The sequence below is a fragment of the Vulpes lagopus genome, chromosome 4 (genome assembly GCF_018345385.1).
Source record: "Vulpes lagopus strain Blue_001 chromosome 4, ASM1834538v1, whole genome shotgun sequence".
Taxonomy (NCBI): domain Eukaryota; kingdom Metazoa; phylum Chordata; class Mammalia; order Carnivora; family Canidae; genus Vulpes; species Vulpes lagopus.
The window spans coordinates 6,582,794-6,605,793 of NC_054827.1; the positions used below are offsets into that span (position 1 = coordinate 6,582,794).

The following is a 23,000-nucleotide window of genomic DNA, read 5'->3' on the forward strand; positions in this document are numbered from 1 at the left end:
AACTGTTCATGTGGCATCTGTAAGCACTTGTTGACAGATGAGATGGGCCTCTATGCCATGTATTATATTTCCAACTGCTTTAAATTTAAATTAGCATGCTTTCCTAATTTTCCCATCTTGATGCCGTGATGACAAATTCAGGCTTGTAAAGGCCCGGAATCAAACACAATTATTGCACCGTCCAGGTGTTTAATTATTTATTAATCTGAATGAAGATAGGAATATATTTTCTTGTTTGCACACTTTCTCCTGTCACTTCTGAGACTGTGCATCCAACTTTCTCTAAGTCCCATGAGAATTTTCTCTCTCTCTCTTCCTCTAGCTACCATTTTGCAAACAGAGTTAGTCAGGAGTCACTCACAAGCTATTAACACTTTATTCTTTAAAGATTTTATTTATTTATTCATGAGAGACATGGAGAGAGAGAGGCAGAGACATAGGCAGAGGGAGAAGCAGGCTCCCTGCAGGGAGCCCGATGTGGGACTCGATCCTGGGACTTCAGGATCACACCCTGAGCCGAAGGCAGACGCTCCCCCACTGAGCCACCCAGGTGTCCCAACACTTTTTTAATGTGAGAATGAGAAGGGACAAGATGTGGAGATTTCTCCAAAGACAGAATTTTTATTTGTTTGAAATGTGGCTTCTTAAAGCATTTACAAAATATGAACATAAATAACATTTTAAAGTAATCCATCAGCCATGCAAAAAATGTTGGCTATAAAGATACAAATTATTTTAACCCTAAGGGCAACGGATTGAAGACCTCATACAAATATATAAAGTCTCTCCATAGCCACAGGCTTACATTAATAATCATAAAAATTTTAGTCCACATAAGTCTAAAAGTGTTCTTTTGATAAGCCTACAGTATTTTTTTTTAATTATATGTGATTTTTTTCTTATTTCTAGGGAAGAAAACAAAACAGGAAGGAAACCGATGTCTTACCAGAAAAGTAAAAGTTTTCCCCTAAATCTTAATTAGATTGTCTTATACTTCATTGGCCAGAACTATCCTAAGGCAATATTCCCTGCAGAGAAAGCTAGGAAATAGGCTGATAAATCTTAACGGAGTACATGAGAACTGTCCCATAAAAAAATGAGTCACTATTCTAAACGAAACTTTTAAGCACATAAAAGCTTACATCTTAGAATTTTATAGAATTGTTTTCCTCAGATTTTACTTAATACCTTAAACAGTGACATGCAGAAGGCACTAACTCCTTGGTAATCAAGGAGTTATTTTAATTATTATCAATTAATCAATTTCATACAGAGGCCGATACAGATCTAAATGTTACCCTCGGTAAGTATACATTTTATGGTCACAATATTCCTAGAAATCTAGTTCTCGGACTTAACTCTGCTTGAAGTTACAATCATATTCTTTTTTAAAAATATTTTATTTATTTATTTATTCATGAGAGACACACAGAGAGAGAGATAGGCAGAGACACAGGCAGAGGGAGAAGCAGGCTCCATGCAGGGAGCCCGACGTGGGACTCGATCCCGGGACTCCAGGATCAGGCCCTGGGCTGAAGGCGGCACTAAACTACCGAGCCACCGGGACTGACCTACAATCATATTCTAAATAATTCTTCAAATCTAAGAACTTGAGGTCTTCTCCAGTTATAGCTCAAAATAAAATACATTTGTCTTCTGCCCATAATTATAATCACCAAAATACTGAACTTTAACCTGCACAGTACATACATAAGAAAAAAAGAATGAGTGGGAGCAGAGGACAGTACGACTTCACATGCTGATGGTCTAGTTGTGGCCACTCTGCTTTCTCATAGTGGACATAACTGCTGGTGAGTTTGATGACTAAGCCATCCTGGGTTACAAATAATTTCCAGTGATATTTGCTCACAATTATAATTGGAAGCAAGAAAGAAAGTGGCAAATAACCACCCCCCCCACACACACACACATACACACACACACCCGAAGAAAGCAAGTGAACAGGACTCTTCTAGAAAAGAATGCTACCAGAGGGAAAATTATTCCCTTAAGATACCCTAAACCAAAGAAAACAAGTATTTTTTTTTCTCTAACAATCATTAAGTCAGTATTTAGTGCTATGACATCTATTATAATCAAATGTTTTTTTAAATTTTTTTATAATCAAATGTTGACTAAGTTTTTAAGATTTAAGTTCCAAGTAGGAACTACCTAATTAAATAATTTTGACTAAATCTCCTGGCCCTGAAAGCAAGTTACTCTGTTGAACAAGTAAAGCATTATAAAGGCTAATGTAAACTGTACTTATCTTTAATTACCAGTCTCACTGAAGTCAAGTTTTGATAATTAAACATGGCCCAGATATACTTTAACCATGCTCCAACTCCCTGCTGGAAACATCTGGTCTGATCCAAATACCCTCGGCTCTACATGTGTAGGAACTTACCTTCTCCATTTCCTGAGTGTCTCATGTTCAAATATTCTTGCAGTCCTTAAAAACTCTAGCTACATCCTCGAAAATTTTCTGATTTCAAATTGCAGTAATAGCGTAAATTGGTTTAACAAAATTATCATAATTTATACCTGTTGCCACATGCAAAAAAAAAGCACTGAAAGTTTGGAAACAATTCTGGTTCCTCACGCTAAAAGCACACGCCATCTACGTGTCGTGAATACTTCTGTATTTATGGATGCAGTATGGGTACTAAGTTTTCCAAGCCACAAACCAGCTAATATTACTTTACAATGGAAGGAACTGTGATGTATAAGCATTATTTATGCATCAAGATCGTGGGAAGATGTGTTGAGGTGCAAAGACGACAGAGCCTGGAACCTGGTTTTCCACAACGTTTAAACTTAAATTTAAATTGACTCTAAGAAAAATCTACCCCCACTAAAAACCTTACCATTCTTTATAGAATGCCATTTATATACTGTTGTACAAGGTGGTATAAACAATGAATAACTCTCTTGGCGGGGGTAGACATAGTCATTCTGTAATGAGCAAAAGTTGTTTAAAGTGTGTTTAAAAATATTTAACTGCAAACTATTATGCTAGAGTAGAAAGATGGAATAAAGAAAAAGAAAGGATCGGGTAACTTACCAGGAAGAGTATGTATCCTATGTCTGAAATTTTGGTTTATAAAGGAATGTTACTATGTCTGTCGGCACCCAAGGGCACACTATCAAATGGGATGCTTGGCATTGGGCTGAAATACTAATCTCTAAATCAGGAGTCTTGCTAACCTTCAAGGGAGACCGTGATCCTGAAATTACTGCACATCTTTCCTACTGCACACAGGACAGACCAACTCATGTCAGGGGGAAAGCAGAGCACCCAGACAGGAAAAAAAAAAAAAAGGGTTTAATTAACTAAAATGGTAATAGTTTAAGTTTAGGGTTAAAAAAACAGAAACTGTTTTGGAAAAGACTACACTCAAGTATGGAAAACAATGTTCCAGCAGGCTGCTCGTGAAATCACAGCTTCGGAGAGTCGGGTACCGATAGGTCTAAATGACACTCACATCAACAGGTACTGAAATCCATGTTTATGATAGGTTGGTGACACTCTGGTAAAAATAAAAAAATTTCAAACATAAATATTTAACTGGAACGCTTAAAATTCAGACTAACGGCAACCAACGGTGGGCCACCTAAACATATCTGTTATTTTGTTTTGTTTTGCTTTTATTTTTATATTTTATTTAAATGCAATTAAAAAAATAAATGCAATTAATTAACATATAATGTATAATTGGTTTCAGAGATAGAGGCCAGTGATTCATCAGTCTTCTGTAACACACAGTGCTCATCACATCAGGAGCCCTCTTTAGTGCCCATCACCCAGTGCCCCCTCCCCCGTCCCCTCCCCTCCAGTGACCCTCAGTTTGCAGACATACCTATTAAAACTCGTTTATAACCCATTCACTAAGCAAGTACTTGATGCTTACGCGCTACACACAGTGCATATGGCACAGCCTACGGTTCACCTGAATATTGCAGATTTAATTTTTGCACATACATATCTTAGTTTTTAAGTTACCATTTTAAAGTTGGGGCTGAAAGTGAAATTTATATTTATCTATAACAATCCTGGGAGGAAGAAAACCCTCAATCACCCCTGACAGGGGCACAACTACTAGTTTAGGCAAATCAGGCACGTTTGTTCTCATTCCTACCATACCCCAGACACTTTACAAAGGGGTAATAAAGTTAAAATCAATGCCAAGGGCAGCTTTATTTAGAAAAAAAAAAAAAAAGAGCTTGGCACAAGAAGGCAAAATTTTCGCTATGTTCTGCTAGAGGAAATTTGAAGCAGTCACTAACATTGGCGCTAGTTTACAGATGCACAACAGCCTGTGTGGTCAAATAAGCATGACATGGAAAGGCAACACCAATTTTAAATTATTTTCATTTATCACTAAGGTAGGTGTCACCATATGCAATATAATAGTCATATAATTATGCTCTGCTCCTGTGGCCATGACACAAAGGTGAGTTTTTCTAAGGCAGGACTGAATTGGTCTCCAACAGAGTAGGCCCTGCTCCTCCAATGTTTGGTAAGGGAAAAAAAAAAATCATTTGCCCTACAATTTATGACATCATGATTTGCTTAATCTGTGTATCTAAAGCCGCTTCAAATTACTCAATTTTAAGTGTAATGGTCATGACTCATGAGTAACTTTGACCTTGGTAAAATTCTAATTTGACATGGAGGGACACCAATTTTCTTTTTTTAAAGCTGTAGGATTCAAAGAGAACAAACAATGATTCACTATCGTCCCCAAACTTAAATTTGGCCCTGAGACAAAAGGATTAGTTTGTTTTTTAGGGAAGTCTTAAGTGTCATGACCCGTAAGCAAACATGAATCTAAATAAGTATTCCATTTTTCAAAATGTAAACTTGGAAGAGGACTTTCAGAAGGATAAAGTAACTAAATACACACAACAGATGCAAACAAAAAGAAAGAATTAAAAATATTCCATGTAGGCAATGATACTGTAGTAAAGTAAACCATGGTGGTTTAAAACAGCCTCACATCTGGTATTTGATATTAACCGGCTACTTCCAAGGAACTCCGAGTGCAAGGACATAACAAACCGTTTTCCACATTATAGGAATTCAGGCATAGGATTCAGGGCAGCTGTGTGGTCCCTCCAGTTAAAGGAGCATCGGGGCCACTTTCTATAAGACTTCAGTCTGATCTGGGGACCCTGGGGTGGTTCAGTAGGTGAAGCATCTGCCTTCAGCTCAGGTCATGATCCCAGGGTCCTGGAATCGAGCTCTCCATCGGGCTCCCTGCTCAGTGGGGATCTGCTTCTCCCGCTGCCTCTATGTGCTTCCTCTATCTCTCTCATAAATAAATAGAATCTTAAAAAAAAAAAAAAAAAAAAAAAAAAAAAAAAACAGTCTGATTTAATTTGTCAAGTTTATCCACAATTTGTTTTGAGGGCAGGGAGGTGAGCATGGGTAGAAAAGACTCCTTGTAACAATGTAAAGCAAGAGAAGAAATGTACTATTTTCTTGAGGAAATGGGTTATGGGGCTCTTATCGATACATCCTTTTTTGTGAGATAATTATTTGTGCCATCAGGAAAAAAAAAAGCCTTAAACCATTAAACACTAATTGGCTGAGGAAGTGATAAGCAGTCAGCCTTCCCCGCTCCCAGGTGGTTCCCAAAAGCGTGGCCCTTCTGTGTGGGGTGCCACGTATGTGGGAATTGTCATGTATGTGGGAATCTTCCAGAACAATCACGGTGTCAAAGTGTGCTCTTTCTTTTTAGATATTTTTTTTGTCTGTTACAAGTACTTCCAGTTGGAAGCAAAAATATTATTAATCTCACAAACACTTCCTCTCCATATAAATGAATATTAAATATGCAATGTTATTTTAATCTTGTTTCTAACTAAAAATATAAGCACAGCACTTTTAACAGGAAAAAAAATAGGGATGCCTGGGTGGCTCAGCAGTTGAGCATCTACCTTCCGCCCAGGGCGTGATTCGGGGGTCCTGGGATCCAGTCTCGCATCCCGCCCCCCCGGGAGGGGTGGAGCCTGCTTCTCCCTCTGCCTGTGTCTCTGCCTCCCTCTGTGTGTCTATCAGGAATAAATAAATAAAATCTTAGAAAAAAAGAAAAAAATAGTATAAGGTCAAAGATGACTGTGAAGAAAATTACATTAAAATTTAAATTTGAAAGTATAATGGCACTTAAATAAAAACGGCATTTTATATCATTACATACAGTTCTAGTCTTGAAATAAAAATATGGAAAACCACTTTTTTTTTGGAAAACAACTTTAAAAAAAGATGACAGCAGTATCTGCAGTTAGATTTGTATAGATAATCTACATGGATGTGTATGGATTTGCATAGACAATGTATTATCAAATTCTTTATTCACAATAGGCTATCTACTGTCTGTCTAAACTTTTGGTTCAGATTGAGTCAGGAATACATTCTCAGTTTAGGAGTACAGTTTCTGATCAAAAGTTCCTAAAATACTTCAACTAATATCTGTACTTAAATCCTAAGGAAGTGAATTTTCAAGACGCTACTGAAGAAACATATATTGTTAGCTCTTGAAGAGCTGGGAACTGTAAATGCCACTTATTTTGAATTTCCTCTTCCTCGTCTGCTCGCGTACCTCCAACACCCTCCACCTCCATCACCATCAAGTTTCTGCGCAGAGAAATTCATAGTGTTTACTATCTGGCAAATGAGCAAATAGAACCATCAAACAAGATCAACTACTGTGAGCAAATTAGGGCCCTCATGTAAATCAGACTTACCCCAGAAGTAAAGTATCTACTCCATGATTCATCTCAATGACAGCACAGTTGGGACAGATCTGCTGGTTCCCATTCCGGAAGAGTGCCCCCAAAGAACCAGAGCAATTACATTTTTCTAGACAGATTTACATGAGTTGACCTCTTGCACATTTTCTTTGTATTTTATTTGTTGAAACTATATTTTTAATATTTTAGATATTCTGGAATGGTTTCCCTGTAACTTTAGAATGTATATTTTTATTTCTCTTATGCCAATTAATAATATACAGACTTGAGAGGTTTATACACTGGAGTAGCTATATCAGTCTGTTTCTTTTATAGAGATTTAAACTTTAAAGTATTTAAGCTTTGGGGCACCTGGCTGGCTCAGTCAGTTAAGCATCTGCCTTCAGCTCAGGTTGTGATCCCAGGGCCCTGGGATGGAGTTCATTATTGGTCCCTGCTCAGCGTGGAGTCTGCTTCTCCTTTTCCCTCTGTCCCTCCTCCTACTCATGCTTTCTCTCTTGCACTCACTCTCTCTCAAATAAATAATTAAAATCTTTAAAAAAATATTTAAGCTTTGAAGTATTCAGGATGAGTTCATGTGAAATTAAATGGCATTCTAAAACTCCTATGTGCACCAAAATCCTTTTCATTCAATGACTTAAGTACAGAGCACTTCATGGGTTGACCCTCATCCCCTGTTCCTTGACTTGGTTGGTCATCTGTGGCCAGAGCTGTCACACTCAAGGAAAGACACAAACCAGGCACACACGAGAGGTGGAAACATATTATAATCCAATCTAAAATACATAGCCTCCATACACTGAATGACTAAACACCATTCATTTTCTCCAAGTTTCTCAAAATCAAATATCAACATTACCTCCCCTTTCTGTATTTTAGAAATGAGGAAAATCATCAGTAAGCTTATAATACAAATGTAATAAGTTAGGTGGAAGGTGTTGAAGAATTACTCTGAAGAATATCACAGTTACTTCAAATGCCTACGGCCACAGTCCTTATGTCTATGATGTTTTTCTGAAGATGAAACCTATTTAACAAAAAATTACAGAATATGTCTGCTTACTTCTGTCTCCCTTCGCTAGTCTTACTGGTGGGAGGAATATGTGTAAGCAGATTTTAAAAAGAAGGAATTGCTGGCTGGATCAGTTGGTGGAGCGTGTGACTCTTAATTTCAGGGTCTTGAGTTCAAGCCCCATGTTGGGCATAGAGGCTTCTTAAAAAAGAACAGCAAGAAGAAATTACTAGGACACTTTAGGGTTATCAGTTTCTATCTCACTCTTGCTTTCTTGCTCTTTAATTGCTAGTTGAACTTACAAATCAGTGTATAAGCTATAGAGAATATAATATCATATACTCTGACTTTTAAAATATTTTCTTTCAGTGGATTGTCCAAAAATACTTGGCTAGGCAAGAAAGAATACATAAGCTATGGCTGGCAGTTTGAAGAATGATTAAAGTGGGGGGGAAAAGAGGGAAGGCAGGGGTAGTGTGTGTGTGTGTATGTATGTGTGTGTATGTGTATGTGTGTGTATCTAAGCATGACCACTGTTTACACTGTTTGCTCTGTTTGGAATGTGAGCCATGATAGAAAAAATGTCTGTTATTAATATATTCTATAAATGTTTCCAGACAGTGCAGTGATGGGTGCTTACATAAGTCTGCAGTGGTCATCACCACCATCATCAGAAATAATCAGGAGCATATAGCAGAATTCAACTACCATATATGGGTGGCCGATGGATTGAGAAGAGCTGTCCCTGACAGACACTTCAAGGAAGCCTGCAGTTGCAAATGGCTTTGGGGAAGCCTGTGGCCAGCTTCTAGTTCTCTGTTTTTTTTAGATATTTCTACACAATATGTCGAGTTAATCTCCTTAAGACACCGATTGCAGCCTATCACTCAAGAATCTTCAGTGGTTCCTGTTGCTTTCAACCAAGATCCAAAGTTAGGTCCTGCTCCTTGGTTTCTTACACCTTCTACAAGATTCCCCTCTTGCCCTTATAGCTCTGGACTCTTCAACCAAAGTGCTCTACCCCCACTCAGCTCCCCAAACCCGCTCCCACCCTCAACCTTGACTGTATTGACCTTACTGCCTCTGTACTTTGCCTCTGTACTTCAATATCCAAAATATCTCCCCTCCTTTGTTTGGGTAACCAGTGTCAACAGCAGAACTAACACCAATCCAGCCTTTCCATGCTTGGCCATGTAGCCTCCAGGGGTTACCCAACAACTTCTGGTAAATCAGGAGACTTGCTTACAACAGCTCTTAAACTGTCTGCATTTCCAGTGTAACCCATTCCTGGTATTTCTAATGAGTAAGCTTCTTGTTCCTCACAGAGGATCACATGCTTGTTATAGACAGGAATCACTCACCCTACACTGGGTGCATCACTCACCGCATTGTCATTTCCTGCTTAGAGCTGAAGCTGCCATGAGTGAGAATTAATTAAAATGTTTCTGAATTAAAGCAGATTTAAGTAGGAGGATTCGGCATAAGAAATCCATAAACCTGATACGAACAGGTGAGTGGAGTTAGCAGCATCACCATGGCCTCCTCCAGGTGGTCACTGACTGATCAGGAGGCTGGGGGAAGCATTTGGAGAAGAATCGCCCTATAATCCAATCCCTACCCATGCCCTAGGGACTGTGCTAACTTCAGATCCCAGGATTCTTCAGGAAACCCAGGGCATACATATGTATTTTATATGTAGCCAACATATAACCAACCCCTAGCAGGGCTGATGGTAGCATCTCATATGTAAATACATGCCCCTTTCTTTAATAAAACTCAGGAATATTCAAATTTAGAGGATAAATACTGTAAGTAGGGTTTCATTAGAGCAGAGCAAGGTTATAGCACCAAGTAATTAATGAAAATGAAATTTTGGATTTCAGAACTGCAATGAATGCCTCCTCACACTTGAAAGCCGCTAGTGCACAATCAGTATCAGGAAACAATACGAATCTACCAGTGAAGGGTATTTCAAGGCATCCATTTGATTGACTCTATGATGGATGCCCAGTGGTAAAGACAATGTCTTCTTTCTCTAATAGTTAAACTACAAACTCTGAAAAAGAGTAAATCCATGAACAATAGGAACCACCTGAATAATTTGCATAGGTAAATTCCAGAAGAAACAATTACACAGACAAATCTTATTATATAAAAATTATACAAAATTTTATATGTATATTTTATTACAAATTTATTATAAATTTTAGAATTGTGTTATGTTAAATAAACTATCATACCCCATTTAAAATTCTCTACTACATCATTTTTTTTTCTAATGTGAAAAATCAATGGTACCTTAATTCACAATCTATATGGATCTGAACACACAACCGTGCACTCTGCAACAAATGTAGGATTACCTAGTATTTAGAGAATGCACATCTACCTGAAATAGCGTAACTGGTATAAGCTGAAACGATGTGTGCCTGGAAGTCTGAGGACCTATAATGCTTCTATCAACCACAGTTTGTTCTTCCAAATCCAATTATTCCTGAAAGGTTACTGGGCATAGATAGGTAGGACCATAATCTTTCACTAAAGTTATACTAGTGCAACTCAGAAAAACTGTGTCAGGAATTCTGGCTCAGGTTCTTGTTATGCAGTCATTCTTGCAATGCTATGGATTCTATGGATTAGGCCATTTGGGATCATCCTTTCATCAGAGGGGCACGATATGGTAAGGCCTGGAAGAAAGGACTGGTCTATTTCAGTGTTGCCCAGTTGTAGGGAATTAGGACTTAAATAAATGTAATGGGGTAGGCCTCTTCTTTCTTCCTCCTTGCACACAGCTACACCTTGCAGCAAGAAAGGAATATATACGATCACAGGCCTTTCACAAACCCAGAAGGCCCAAACCCATGATCACACTCTTCTAAAATATGTGCTGCAAAAGTTTTTTTTTTTTTTTAAAAAAAAAGAAAGGAAAGAAAAAAGCTTTATCCTTGCTCCTCACTAAGTCATGTGAGTCTCGGGTCTATTATCTTTAATGAATTATAATAACGTCCATCTCAGAAAGATGTGATGAAAAGCAAACTTGACTTGTTAAGCTCTCAGCACAATGCCTGGCACACACAGATGCTCAGGATTTTGCAGAAGAGACCTAATTATTATGTGAATGCCTACTCAAGATACAGAGGTATGGATGGTACCCAGAGTGATTTGAACCTGTGAATACCCCTATAGCTGCCAGACAACAGCCATGCCAACAGCACAGGCAACTTTCTTTCCTCTCCCACCAGTCTGAGTCCCAAAATATCCTAAAAAAGCTATGAGACAAAACTCCTGGTTGGTCCCATGTTGATAAGGAGCGACCAGGACCTCCATCTTGAGACCTGCAGAACTGGAAGGGCAAAAAGAAATCTTCCCAATCCACCACCCTCCACCTTCTCAGATCAATTTTAAAACAAGAATACACATACACTGGCCCTAAAGCTGTGCCACTGATACCAGTAACTGCTTTCTACAAAGCAATTTTGATGATAATTGATTCTTGAACAAATGACTGCCAGTCAGGTGTCCACAATTCAGAAGAAAGAATACAAAGTGAAACCAAAATGAAGGATGAATTGAGCTTTTTAATGTCCCAAACCATAGATCCCCAGGCATCATTCAGAGTTGGGGCAGAAATCTCTTATAAGAGAGGAGGCTTACAAAACACTTAAAACCATACACTCTAAGGTGCTCGGTAGCAATAAAAACTGTAGACTTGCCATTAAAGAGTAAGTATTTGGGAAAAGGAGATAAGAATCCAATCCTTCCATTATGTAATCCTTTGCCCTCCTCAGAAAGGGGCTCTTAGGGAGTAAAACTCTGGGCCTCTGACATAAATTGATGCAGAGTGAGGTGAAGACAAGAGAGTTCATAAGTTTCCACTTTCACAGACATTTCATATTTCCCTACCATTGAAGCTCCTTTCTAAAGAGTGCTGCCAAAAAGTATGGGTATTTGCAGTACATCAAAGAAATGTCATGAAGCACAGAAAAGGCCACAAGTCAATGACTAGGTATTATAGTTGCATTTATAGCCTAATTCAGTGGAATAAAATTTACCTCTCCATTCTTAATGCAGCGGAGTAGGATATGCAGGCTGTTAATTTTCCTTTCAGAATTGTAATAGTACTTGTCAAATTCAAATACTTTAAGGATATTACATAATTTAAGTCCTATTGATCCTAGGCAATTATTTTCCTATAATGGGATGTAAATTTGTAAAGCTTATTTTGCTTCTCCGAAGAGTTTTTAGACTAGTAAAATCTTAAGTTGATTTATGGAATAATGGTATCATCATCCACCAATGATCCATGAACCACCAAGAGCAGTCTCTGCTCTTCTTAGCAAGACCCTAATCCTACAAGTAGGACCAACTTGTCCTATGATAAAAACATTGATGCTAAGGTTTATTCCTCCCACTCCCTAATCTTTCTTATTTTTTAGTCACCAAATCTATGGATTCTTCCTCTGTGACAGCTTTGGCTCCTGTTCCCACTGCCTAAGCTGTGCTGTATTCATCACTTCCCTTTTAGAATATTGCTGTTGCTTCTTCACTAGACTGTACCCCCAGCAAAAAGTTTTTATGACCTCTAATCAATCCCATAAATGATTTTAATATTTTTCTTACTATCTGTGTCTTTCAGGTACCCAGAGCATGAATCACCCTCCATAACCCACCTTGAAGTGGCTTGGGTCATATGCAATGCAACCCCATCCATCTCTAAAAACTTATTCATAGTTAAGATTCTTCACTGTTACTCTATATAACCCCTTGCCATCTTACCTTCTCACCCCATCCGTGACACGGAAGGGATTCCCGTGCTTGATACAGTCTAGTCATCTGCTGGAAATTCTCACCCAATTTACAGCCCAAGTTCTGCCTTATGTCAAGCACTCCTACCAACGAGGCCACATGGCTGACTCTCTTGCACAAACTTCAGGACACAGACAATGCTTTGATACCAGTCCCCTAATATCTCACAGTATTGTGAGATATTGTGCTTCAGCCTCGATTATTTTCTACCTGAGTTGTATAACTCCTTGAAGAGAGGAAAAATGGCTTATGTCTTTTAAGATGCCCCATGCCTAACAGATTACCTTAAAAGCTCAAACAGTTATATAATGAAGATGGTTAAAGCAATTAAATTAGTCATTGTTACACAGACCGGTGACTTAAAGCAGTCATTCTGCTTGAGAATGACTTAGGATATTGTACAGTGTGCATGAGAATGACTTAGGACAATGTACATTCTTAGACCCAAGCCCAGAGATTTGGTCTCAGGTGGGGGGGGGGGGGATTAAAGATCTCTAGGGAATTCTAATGCAGTTAACACACAGATGGTAGTTTGAAAAACATCATCAATTAATTTGAAACAGTAAATACAAATAAAACAAGTACAAAAGTATGCAGAATTATAAAAGCGGAGAAAGAAAATCTGTCATGTTGCAAAGTAGTTGCTGTCATTAGAAAGTTTTTTTGTGATAGTAACTATAAACTATATGTGCTTTTGCTACTTTAATATAAAATAGAAATTCTCATTAAAGTAATTACCATTAGGGCAGCCTGGGTGGCTCAAGTGGTTTAGCACCGCCTTGAGCCCAGGGCGTGATCCTAGAGACCTGGGATCAAGTCCCATGTCGGGCTCCCTGCATGGAGCCTGCTTCTCCCTCTGCCTGTGTCTCTGCCTCTCTCTCTGTGTGTGTCTCATGAATAAATAAATAAAATCTTTTAAAGAAATTTTTAAAAAGTAATTAGCGTTACTATTAATCTCGGGTTTTTTTTGTTTTTTGTTTTGTTTTGTTTTGTTTTTTGTTTCGTATTTAAACTGCAAAGTAGGGATATTTAAAGTTATTTATGTAAAACAGAAAATGGGTGCCTGGGTGGCTCAGTCAGTTAAGCCTCTGCCTTAGGCTCAGGTCATGATCTCATGATCCAGGCATCAGCTCCCTGCTCAGTGGGGAGTCTGCTTCTCCCTCTCCCTCTACTCTTCCTCTCTCTCAAATAAAAAAAAAAAAAAAAAAAAGAAAGAAAATCTTAAAAAAATGAAAAACAAGTTATATTTGCTCATTCAATATTTGACCTAGATAATTCACTTAATTGATACAAGATTATAAATCTTTAAGCTTTCTTCTGTTGATTTTTCTCTTTAACACAGGCCTTTGCAAAATAAGAAATGCTCTCCTTAAATTCATTGCTTTTAAGATATATAAGGATCTAGGTATTTATACTCTCTGCTAAACCATTTTTTGGACTAAAGGTATACTACATGCAATCCTTCCATTTTTTATTATAACCAACTTTTTCTTTTAAAAATCAAACTCAACTCCAACCAACTAGAGTGAACTCTACATAATCTCATGCTGACAAATAATGGCATTTAGCAATCTAGTGCTCTTTCTAGGTTTTGCATTTTTTTTAGTTGGATGATCATTTTTAAAATTTCCTTTTTCACATCGTGTCTACTTAATTTTAATTAAATAATAGCAATACTTTGCTTGCCTTACTTTTCTAATGTTGATTTGCTTCTACTAATACCCTTCCGGGAGACATTTTGCAATCTTTTAGTAAGTCACATAGCCACGAATAATTAGAAAGAGGAACCTAATAAATGCAAATATCAGTCAAGGAACAAAGAAATCTTGTTTGTGTTTGTGATTTTACCTCCTATCTTTGGTATGGTTTTGGGGTGGGGTGAAGGATTGGATGGCTAAGCACAGTTTATAGTTTGTGACGGTTTCGTGTATTTTAAACATTATAGAAATACTTCCTAAGTGTAAATTACTAAAACTTTGCATCTGTCAAAGATTCTGTAGATCTAGTGTGTTTTATTTACCTTCTGAAATATCTTTTTCGGGTTTTGTAGTTCACAGGAAATTAATTACTTCCCCTCTAAGCTTTACCTCCACAACTTGAGCCACTTGAGGCCACTAGGGAGAGACATGGAGTCTTTGGACCATGTCTCTTGGGGATCCCAAGGCAAGGACATAGCAATTTCACTAAAGGCATTAATGACACTTGTCCTGTCGAGCTCAACCAATCAGGAACTCTTTGGCACAGAAATAATATACTGTCTTGTGGGCGGTGGAACTCAGACACCTAAAATGATGCTTCATTAAGTGAAAAAGAGTCCCTATCACGTAGAGGACATCAACTCATATTCACCATATAGGATATAAAAGATGGCTAGATATGAAAAGCAAATAAAAATATGTAAAGAATTTCACAGCAAAGGGAAGATTTGATTACATCACCAACAAAGGCGATTTTGAAGATTAAAAATAAACTAACTTTAACCTCCAACTGCAAACTCATGCGTAACACACACACACACACACACACACACACATGCGCACACCTCGGCATATTCATTCAAAACTGACCCAGCAGTAAGTGACTCTCATACAGACTTTTGGCTTATCAGGAAAGACTTCTCATTTTACTTCCTTCTTCACACTTCCTACTGTAAACTCAAGTAAGTTATCATGGGCAATAACCTGCTCTCAAACAGGTTACATGATGTCTTTCATCAGCCACCTCTCTGGGTGTTGCCTTACTAAGTCATACTTTTAATAATTTGACTTCGCAGAAACAGAAAGTGAAGAGATCTCATGAAATTCAAATTACAGGAAGTGTTAGTGGGTCTAATGCTACATATTTGTGGCATTTAAGCCACATTCTCGTGATAATAGTTCTACTAACGTAAGTATGTGTGTTGAAAAGTACTTTGCAAATCACATAATACACTGTGTTCTGCAATTTAACACATTTTTTTTTTTTACTCACAAGTTTTTTTTTTTCCCTTGACCCCTATGTTGAAAATACTGAATTACAAATTCAGGGGTGGGGGAGGCTTTTTTAAAAATAATTTCCCCCAAAATTCAAAATTTAAAGGTAATTAAAAAAAAAAAAAAACTTAGTCTTCTCAATTGTAAAAAGTATTTCAAAATATAACTGTGAAGGCAATTCAATGTCTATACATTCAACATATGTTAATCAAGTGAACTCACACTTGACAGTTACCCACCACTGGCACTTCTCCACTTTGCCACCGGCTGAAATAAAGCACTATTGCATTCTGTACCCAGGCAGGGGTCCTGCAAGTCTTTGAAAGGAGGCGTCTCGTTGTCAGCTGAATATAAAACTTCTTCAGGAGTTCCCAAACTCTATTAAGCATCCTATATCCATCCTTAGGTCAGCTCTGAATGTTTTAGAGACGCATTTTGCATTTTGGAAGAGCAAGTCAGAAGCAGTCCAAGTACAGTTACTCCTCTTGAAAACCAGAATATCTCAGAAGTGTCTTGGCAACATTTTCCCGCAAAGGGTTAAAACATTTGTTATTTAATAAAACAATCCACCTTACTTCTCGGTATTTTACCAGATTTCAGAAAGGCAAAGTGGATGCAGCTGAAAAGTCATGCCTGATAGTGATCTCCATGAGATCCTGTTGCAGCTCAAGTGTGGCCAACTTCTCCAAGCGAATCTCAGGTCTTAAACCCTCAAGCCGGTGACTAAATTCCTCTTCCACTTTCCCTAAAATCACCTCGGGTTCCGAGTTAGAGGAACGCTCCGCAACAAGGAACCTGGGCCGACCGGCCGTCCCCGGCCCCCCTAACCTGCTGGCACCGCCCCGCAGCCGCGCTCCCCGCCAGGGTGCAAGCCCGCTGGGCGCACCGGGGGCTGCTCTCACCAGATTCAGCGACCTCTACCTCCAGCCCCCTCTGCGGCGCCTTCCAGCCTGCTTCCCCTCCTAACTTGCTTTCCTACTTGGTTAACAACTTTATGCAAGAAAAAAAAAAGACAGAAAGAAAGAAAAGAAAGAAAAGAAAGAAAAGAAAGAAAAGAGAAAAGAAAGAAAAGAAAGAAAAGAGAAAAGAAAGAAAAGATGAAAAGAAAAGAAAGAAAAGAAAAGAAAAGAAAAGAAAAGAAAAGAAAAGAAAAGAAGAAAAGAAAGAAAAAAAGAAAGAAAACTTTTCTCCCAGGAAGCGCACAGTCTACTCGGTCAACTCTGGATGCAACGTCCAGAAGGTGAAACAGTCACAGCACACTTGGCGGGGCCCCTGGGCCCCCAGGAGCCCCCAGCGCGCCCAGCCCGGCCCCGCAGGAGCCCCCAGGAGCCCTGCAGGCGCCCCCCAGGCCGGCCCCGCAGGAGTCCTGCAGAAGCCCCGCAGGAGCCCCCCAGGAGCTCGAGGAGCCCTCAAGGAGCCCCGCAGGAGCCCCGCAGAAGCTCTGCAGGAGCCCCCCAGTCCGGCCCCGCTGGAGCCCGCAGGAGCCCCCCGAGGAGCCCCCCAGGAGCCCGAGGAGCCCTCAAGGAGCCTCGCAGGAGCCCCCCAGGAGCCCGAGGAGCCCTCAAGGAGCCTCGCAGGAGCCCCCCAGGAGCCCGAGGAGCCCTGCAGGAGCCCCCCAGTCCGGCCCCGCTGGAGCCCGCAGGAGCCCCTCCAAGCACCCCCGGGAGCCCCCCCAGGAGGCTGCGGGAGCCCCCAGGAGCCCGAGGAGCCCGAGGAGCCCGCCGCGCCCAGCCCGGCCCCCAGCCGGCCGCGCACCTACCTGGGCCTCGCCCGCGTCCGGCTCCGCGTCGGAGAAGCCGAGTCCCGATTCGAAGGCGGCGGCGGCGGCGGGCGCGTCGCGGGGCCCCGGCAGCAGCGCAGCGGCGAGCAGGGAACACGCCAGAGACCAGAAGCCCAGCAAGTGCATGGTGGAAGGAGCGGGGCGCGCGGCCGGGCGCGGCGGGGGCGGGGGCGGGGGCGGGGGGCGCTGCGCTCCCGGCGCCGAGAGCCGCGGGCGACCCCGAGGGCGGCGGCCCACGCTCCCCGCGCGGCTCGACGCCGGCCGGGCCGGGGCGGGGGCGGGGGCGCGGGCGCGGGCGCGGGCGCGGGCGCGGGGGCGCGGGGCGGGCAGGTGAGAGCGTCACGGGGAGCCGGGCGCCCGGGCGGTCCGCGTGCGGGGCGGGCGAGGTGCGGCGCGGGCGCGGGCGCGGGCGCGGGCGCGGGGGCACGGCTCCTCCGCTCGCCTTTCGGGCGCCGCTCCCCGGCGGGAGGGGGGCACGGCCGAGCCCCCGGGCGCTGCTCGGCCCCTCCGACGGCCCCGGGCCCGCGGCCCCCTCCGCCCTCCCCTCCCCTGCCCGGCGCGGCGAGCGGCGGCCGGCTGCGGAGCGCGGCCCGAGCGGCGGCGGCGGCGGGCGCAGGGGCAGGGCATGGCTGACGCGCCCTCTGCCTGCGCTTATGTGAGAGAAAGCGGCCGAGGGAGGGAGCGTGCCGAGCCCGGCCGCCCTCCCCTCTCACTTTCCCTCGGAAGCGCTCCTCGCGCTCCCCGCGGCCCGCGCCTCCGCCCCGGCGCCCGCGGCCCCTCCCCGCCCCCGCCCCCGCCCCCCGCCCCCGGAGGCGGCCCGCGGGGCAGGCGCGGCGGGGCCCGGCCGCCGACCCTTTGTCCTCGCCCGCGCCCCGCGCCAGGGGTGCACGCGGCCCCGGGGCCCGGGAGGCCCGCGCGGAGCTCGGCCGCCGGGGCGGGGGGGCCCTGTGGCCCCGCGTCCCGCTGACGCGCTGCGCAGCCCGCGCTCCCGGAGCCCCGGTGCAGGGAGCGCGGGGGTCCCCGGGGAGCGCGGCCGCCAGGCGGGGGCGGGGGGTGGGGGCTGCGCAGCGAGCGCTCCCGGGAGCCCCGGGTTGCAGGGCGCGCGGGGTGCAGGCGGCCCCGAGCCCGGGAGGCCCCCGGGGAGCGCGGCCGCCGGGGCGGGTGCGGGTGGGGGCCGCACAGCGAGCGCCCCGGGAGCCCCGGGTTGCAGGGCGCGCGGCCCGGAGCCCCGGAGGCCCGCGAGGAGCTCGGCCGCCCGGGCGGGGACCCCTGTGGCCCCGCGTCCCGCTAACGGGCTGCGCAGCGAGCGCTCCCGGGAGCCCCGGTGCAGGGCGCGCGGGGTGCGCGCGGGGTGCACGCGGCCCGGGCCGGTGGGGATGCAGGCCCCAGCTCTGCACCGACGACGGGACACACACACACGGGGTCGGTTTCTGCGGGGCAAGTCGGGCTCGCCTGAGAGGGGGAGGGGTAAAGACACGTGTGTGCATCACATTGTGCAAAGTGACATTTGCACGGGAGTCCCCGCGTCTCCCGGGTTGGAAAACCGCGTCGTGGCGCCCGCTGCCCGGGCGTGGCCCTCCTTGGGGCGCACTGGGGGGACCTGCGGATGAGCAGGCCGCAGGGGGTCCGCGGGGTGCAGAACGTGAAAAACCCGGGCTACCTTTAAACACACTGATCCTAGCATTTCTGACCCAGAAGACACTTTATTGCCCGGTTCAGATTCACCTCTCTTTGAGTTCTCGAGCTTCCCTCGCCCAGGACGCACTGGAAGGCGCTCATATCACCAGGGACAGGGACTCCTCTGTGCTTTTCTTTCTTTTTTCTTTTTTTTTGAAAATCAACATCGTCGAAAAGCATTTCCTTCCACGTATCCATTGCTCTCGACTTCTGGACTTTACACAATAAATCTGATCTAACTTCCACATGTGAGTGCTCCGAATATTTTGAAAACATCTGTCGCGTTCCCCCCTATGCTAGCTTTCCTGCCGGCTAAATATCCTTTTTTTTTTTTTTTTTTTTTAAATGGAAAGGACAGCTCCAAGTTCCCTCATCAACCCTAGTCTGATTTTCCACGTTCTTCCTCTAGTATGCTGCTGGGAACAAGACGCAGTCCTGAAAGTGTTCTACAAGCACATAGAAAGGGTCGTCCTCTTCCAGACTGTGCATTTGTTGATGCAGCCTCGAATGGAGTTTATTTTCTGGCAGCCAAGTGAGTGTTGACTCACACGACGCTTAAAATCAACTAAATTCCTCAAGAATTTTTCATGTGCACTGCAGTTCAGTCACATGTACATTACCCAGCATTTGTGAAGTTGGCTTAGGGCTTCCAAGATCTGAGCTCTGTTATTTATCTTTATTAAGTTCTGTCCACCCAGTGAGTCGGCCCTAGATCACAGCATGTTGAGATGTTTTTGGGGATGCTGGTGCTCCGGGTCTATTATGCTTCTCGCTGTCCTTCTGCTCATATTTCATCAGTTTACCACAGTTGTCTTCAGATACTGATAAAGCTGTGAAAAGGGAAGAGCTAAGACCAGACTAGTAGGACTGAAAAAGATGGAGCTGCTTTTTTAACCATTCCTTTCTATAGTGCTTCTCAGCTTTGCACTTCGGATATGGAGAGGGGATTTCAAGAACACATGCTTGAGTGCACCATCGAGATTCTGGTTCAAGTGGCTGGGGGGGTCAGATGTGCACTTCAGACCCCAGTACGCAACCCCATTGAGAGTCTCAGGCATTTGCCACACTCCTAGGGGTTGGCATACAGTGGAGACTGCAAATCAACAGAATCAAAATGTATCAAACTGTATCGTGTTAACTGATTTATTTTATTTGAAATACAGCTATAAGCACATACAGGCCTTTTTTTCTAAAAAAAAATGTTATTGTTTTTACCACTTATTATTTTAAGTCAAGGAAATGCTGGCAAAAAGAATAGTTGAGAGAAAAAAAAAGCAATCTCAGAAGACCATCCTGCATTCGTTGTTGGAGTGTCTTCACTGTAAAAGAGGAGAATTTCTCTGCTCTACCTTTATCTGCCACTTTTGGCTCTTGTGCTTTTTTTTTGGTGAGCATTTGTAAATTTATCTTAATTTTCTTGGGACTTTTTTGTTGAGAAGTTACTCAGTTTTTTTTTTTTTTTTTTTGGTTGGAGGAAGATGTATGAAATTTTTTTTCTAGTAGCTTTTAATCTTATTATACTTAGTTGTACTCTAGATGATGTTGAGTTTACAGCTGCACTGAGGCTTTCTTGGTGACTTTGTACATGGTTGAGTTTTGGAACCAATTCTATGTGTGCTCTTTTTGTTGAATGTTAAGTTTGAGCTTATTGTAATATTTGTCTTGAATGAATTTTAAAATGAGATGTTCATAATTTTTTCTTGATCGAATTTTTCCTTTAGTGGTGTATGCCCATTTTTGTGACATCTGATGTTTTTATTCTAAATTCTACTTTATTGGTATCAAAATCAGAGTCTTTGAGAATTGAGACCATCTGTGACCATGAGTCGTAGGAAACCATAAACCCACTTATATCAAAGTGATTTAGTTATTTCTTCTAGGGAACTTTAGCCTAGGAAAGATACTGCAAGCCAGTAATCAAATCCACTGTTTGCTTCAGGAAATGCCAACAAATCGATATATTCAAGACACTTTTGCCTCACTCTGGCAAAAAGCCTTTTTATCAATAACAGCATGGTCAAGACCCTCACCTACATGTGTCAACCAATCCTAAACTATGACATCACAATTTTTGTCCAATCCTATCCAGCTCTCCACTTTGAAAGGCCCACCTTAACCTACTTGAGTCTAGCCCCCAGAGTCCTACAATTATTCTACTTCTGACTTACCCCTTCTGAGACGTTGCTAAAACTGTCACAGTGGTGTTCCCCCTTATTGCCATAAGTTCTACTAAGTGTAACTTTTGTTTATTGAAGGGTTATCTGGAGATATTTGGGGGAGTTCAATAACCTGGAAGTCCCACCGAGACCCTATTGAAGATCCCCTTTGTGCCAAAGCCTGAGACCCTCAATTCAGAAATGGGGAGCCACCGTGGCCTGCAATGATGAGGTAAGTCTCGCATGAGATCTCAGTCCCAGTTTCTCTTCATCACGCTATCAAATGCTGAGTGTATTTGGTCCTGGAAGATTGCCTTTCAGGAATTCTTGGCTTATTTGATCAGATTTGTAGCCGTGTACCCCCGGAAGAAGGCTGCCTCATTCCTAGCAACATGGTTTGTTTGTAGCTACTCTTTTCAGTATCTTCTGTCGCTAATGGTTAGCGGGAAGTTCATGTCCCAATGATATGTCTTTCAAGATCTTCCAGGTTGGCCATTGGAGGCTGCCTAAGTCATTAGGTTGGGGTGCCCAGGGCATAATGAGGCCAACAAAGCACTGATGTGACTGACCATTGCCTGACTGTCGTCACATTTGTCTCAGCCTAACCTCAAGTGTGTGTCTCCTGAAGGCCTCTCGCATATGTTTACACTGTAACCAATGCTTGTGAGTCGCCGCCTAAATGGCATAATTTTACCAACACTAGTTTAACATAGAATGGGAAGGGAGTAAAACTGCAAACATTTAATGACTTGTAATATTTTATTGGTATGCAAAAGCTTGCTAGAGAAATCCAGATTCCCCAGTTGCCTCTCTAAATTCTGTGAAGGAAACAAATGAAAAAATGTGAAAGGCTATCTCTCTTTTAGATCTGCTCAAACCACAGCTTGAACCTAAAAGTTTTGATCTTACTCTTCTTCTATCCTATAACCCTCCATTATCCCCTGCCTCCAACACTCTGACCAGCTCTCTTTTCCAGCTGGCCAGCCAGCCACTCTGAAAGCTCAATTGTCTCTTAAAAGTTAAGCAGATCAGAACAAGCCCCTTATGGTCGAACTTAAGCCCTGATTGTGGTTTGAGCTGAGAGCGATTTTCAAAGGCTTTCCAAAGCCTATGCAGGGTAGGCGGAAATTTACAGAGCAATTTGCAGTGGTCCTTAGGACATTTAATTCAGGGTTCCCAGACCTGTATCAATTGATTTATATGTTATTAGGAACCTCATATGTAATAAAATTCAGTGGGTACTGAAAGATACTGTGAATATTCTGATTGAATAGACCCCAAATCCCATAATAAAACTAGAGGAACTTAGAAAAACTATAAATATTAGACAAAAATTTTGGACACCATGCCCACAAATAAATAAATAGATGAATACATTGGAGACTTTGGGAATAGGCTCTTTAACCTCTCTGGAAAACATTTAGGTGTAGCTCTTGGAGCAGATACGACCACGGCTCATTCCTCACTGAATGACCTTAAGTCAGAAATAGGGGATTTAGTATGCAAGCAGAAACTGGAATGGAAAATAGTCCTGTTGCTAGACTTCTAAACCCTTGTGAGTAAAACTAAAGGGAAGAAAGGAAATAGCAAATCAGTGAAGCTGCCACAAAGGATGGTCAAACACTCAACTTCTCATTTGCCCTTGAACTCCCAATGACTCTTACTGAGGAATATTTTTTGTGGCACAACAGCTGTTTTAGAGTATGAAGAATTTTGGGGGGGAAATAAACATGGGGGTCATCTCTATCACCTTGGCTGCTTGGCATCACCCAAAGCCTTCAAATGGAAACTTGCAAACATTTAACAAGAAATTACTTTCACTCCAAAGGAAAACAAATTGA

The 23,000-nt window shown here is 42.7% G+C and overlaps 2 protein-coding genes across 2 annotated transcripts in view; one reads left to right on the plus strand and one right to left on the minus strand.

Annotated features, from left to right (window-relative positions):
* The window catches only part of VEGFC (vascular endothelial growth factor C), a 106,502-nt gene extending 88,950 nt beyond the window's left edge, over positions 1 to 17,552 (minus strand). Inside the window, exon 1 of the mRNA XM_041752430.1 lies at positions 17,306 to 17,552. Within this exon, the coding sequence (XP_041608364.1) occupies positions 17,306 to 17,452 (147 nt within the window). The 5' untranslated portion in view covers positions 17,453 to 17,552. The remainder of the gene's footprint in view (positions 1 to 17,305) is intronic.
* A 399-nt stretch (positions 17,553 to 17,951) lies between these two features.
* On the plus strand, positions 17,952 to 21,604 carry LOC121489488 (translation initiation factor IF-2-like). The gene is made up of 3 exons (XM_041752569.1): positions 17,952 to 17,981; positions 18,053 to 19,535; positions 21,259 to 21,604. Exons 1-2 carry the CDS (start codon positions 17,952 to 17,954, stop codon positions 19,229 to 19,231), a joined length of 1,209 nt encoding a protein of 402 aa, XP_041608503.1. The 3' UTR covers positions 19,232 to 19,535; positions 21,259 to 21,604.
* The last annotated feature ends 1,396 nt before the right edge of the window (positions 21,605 to 23,000 follow it).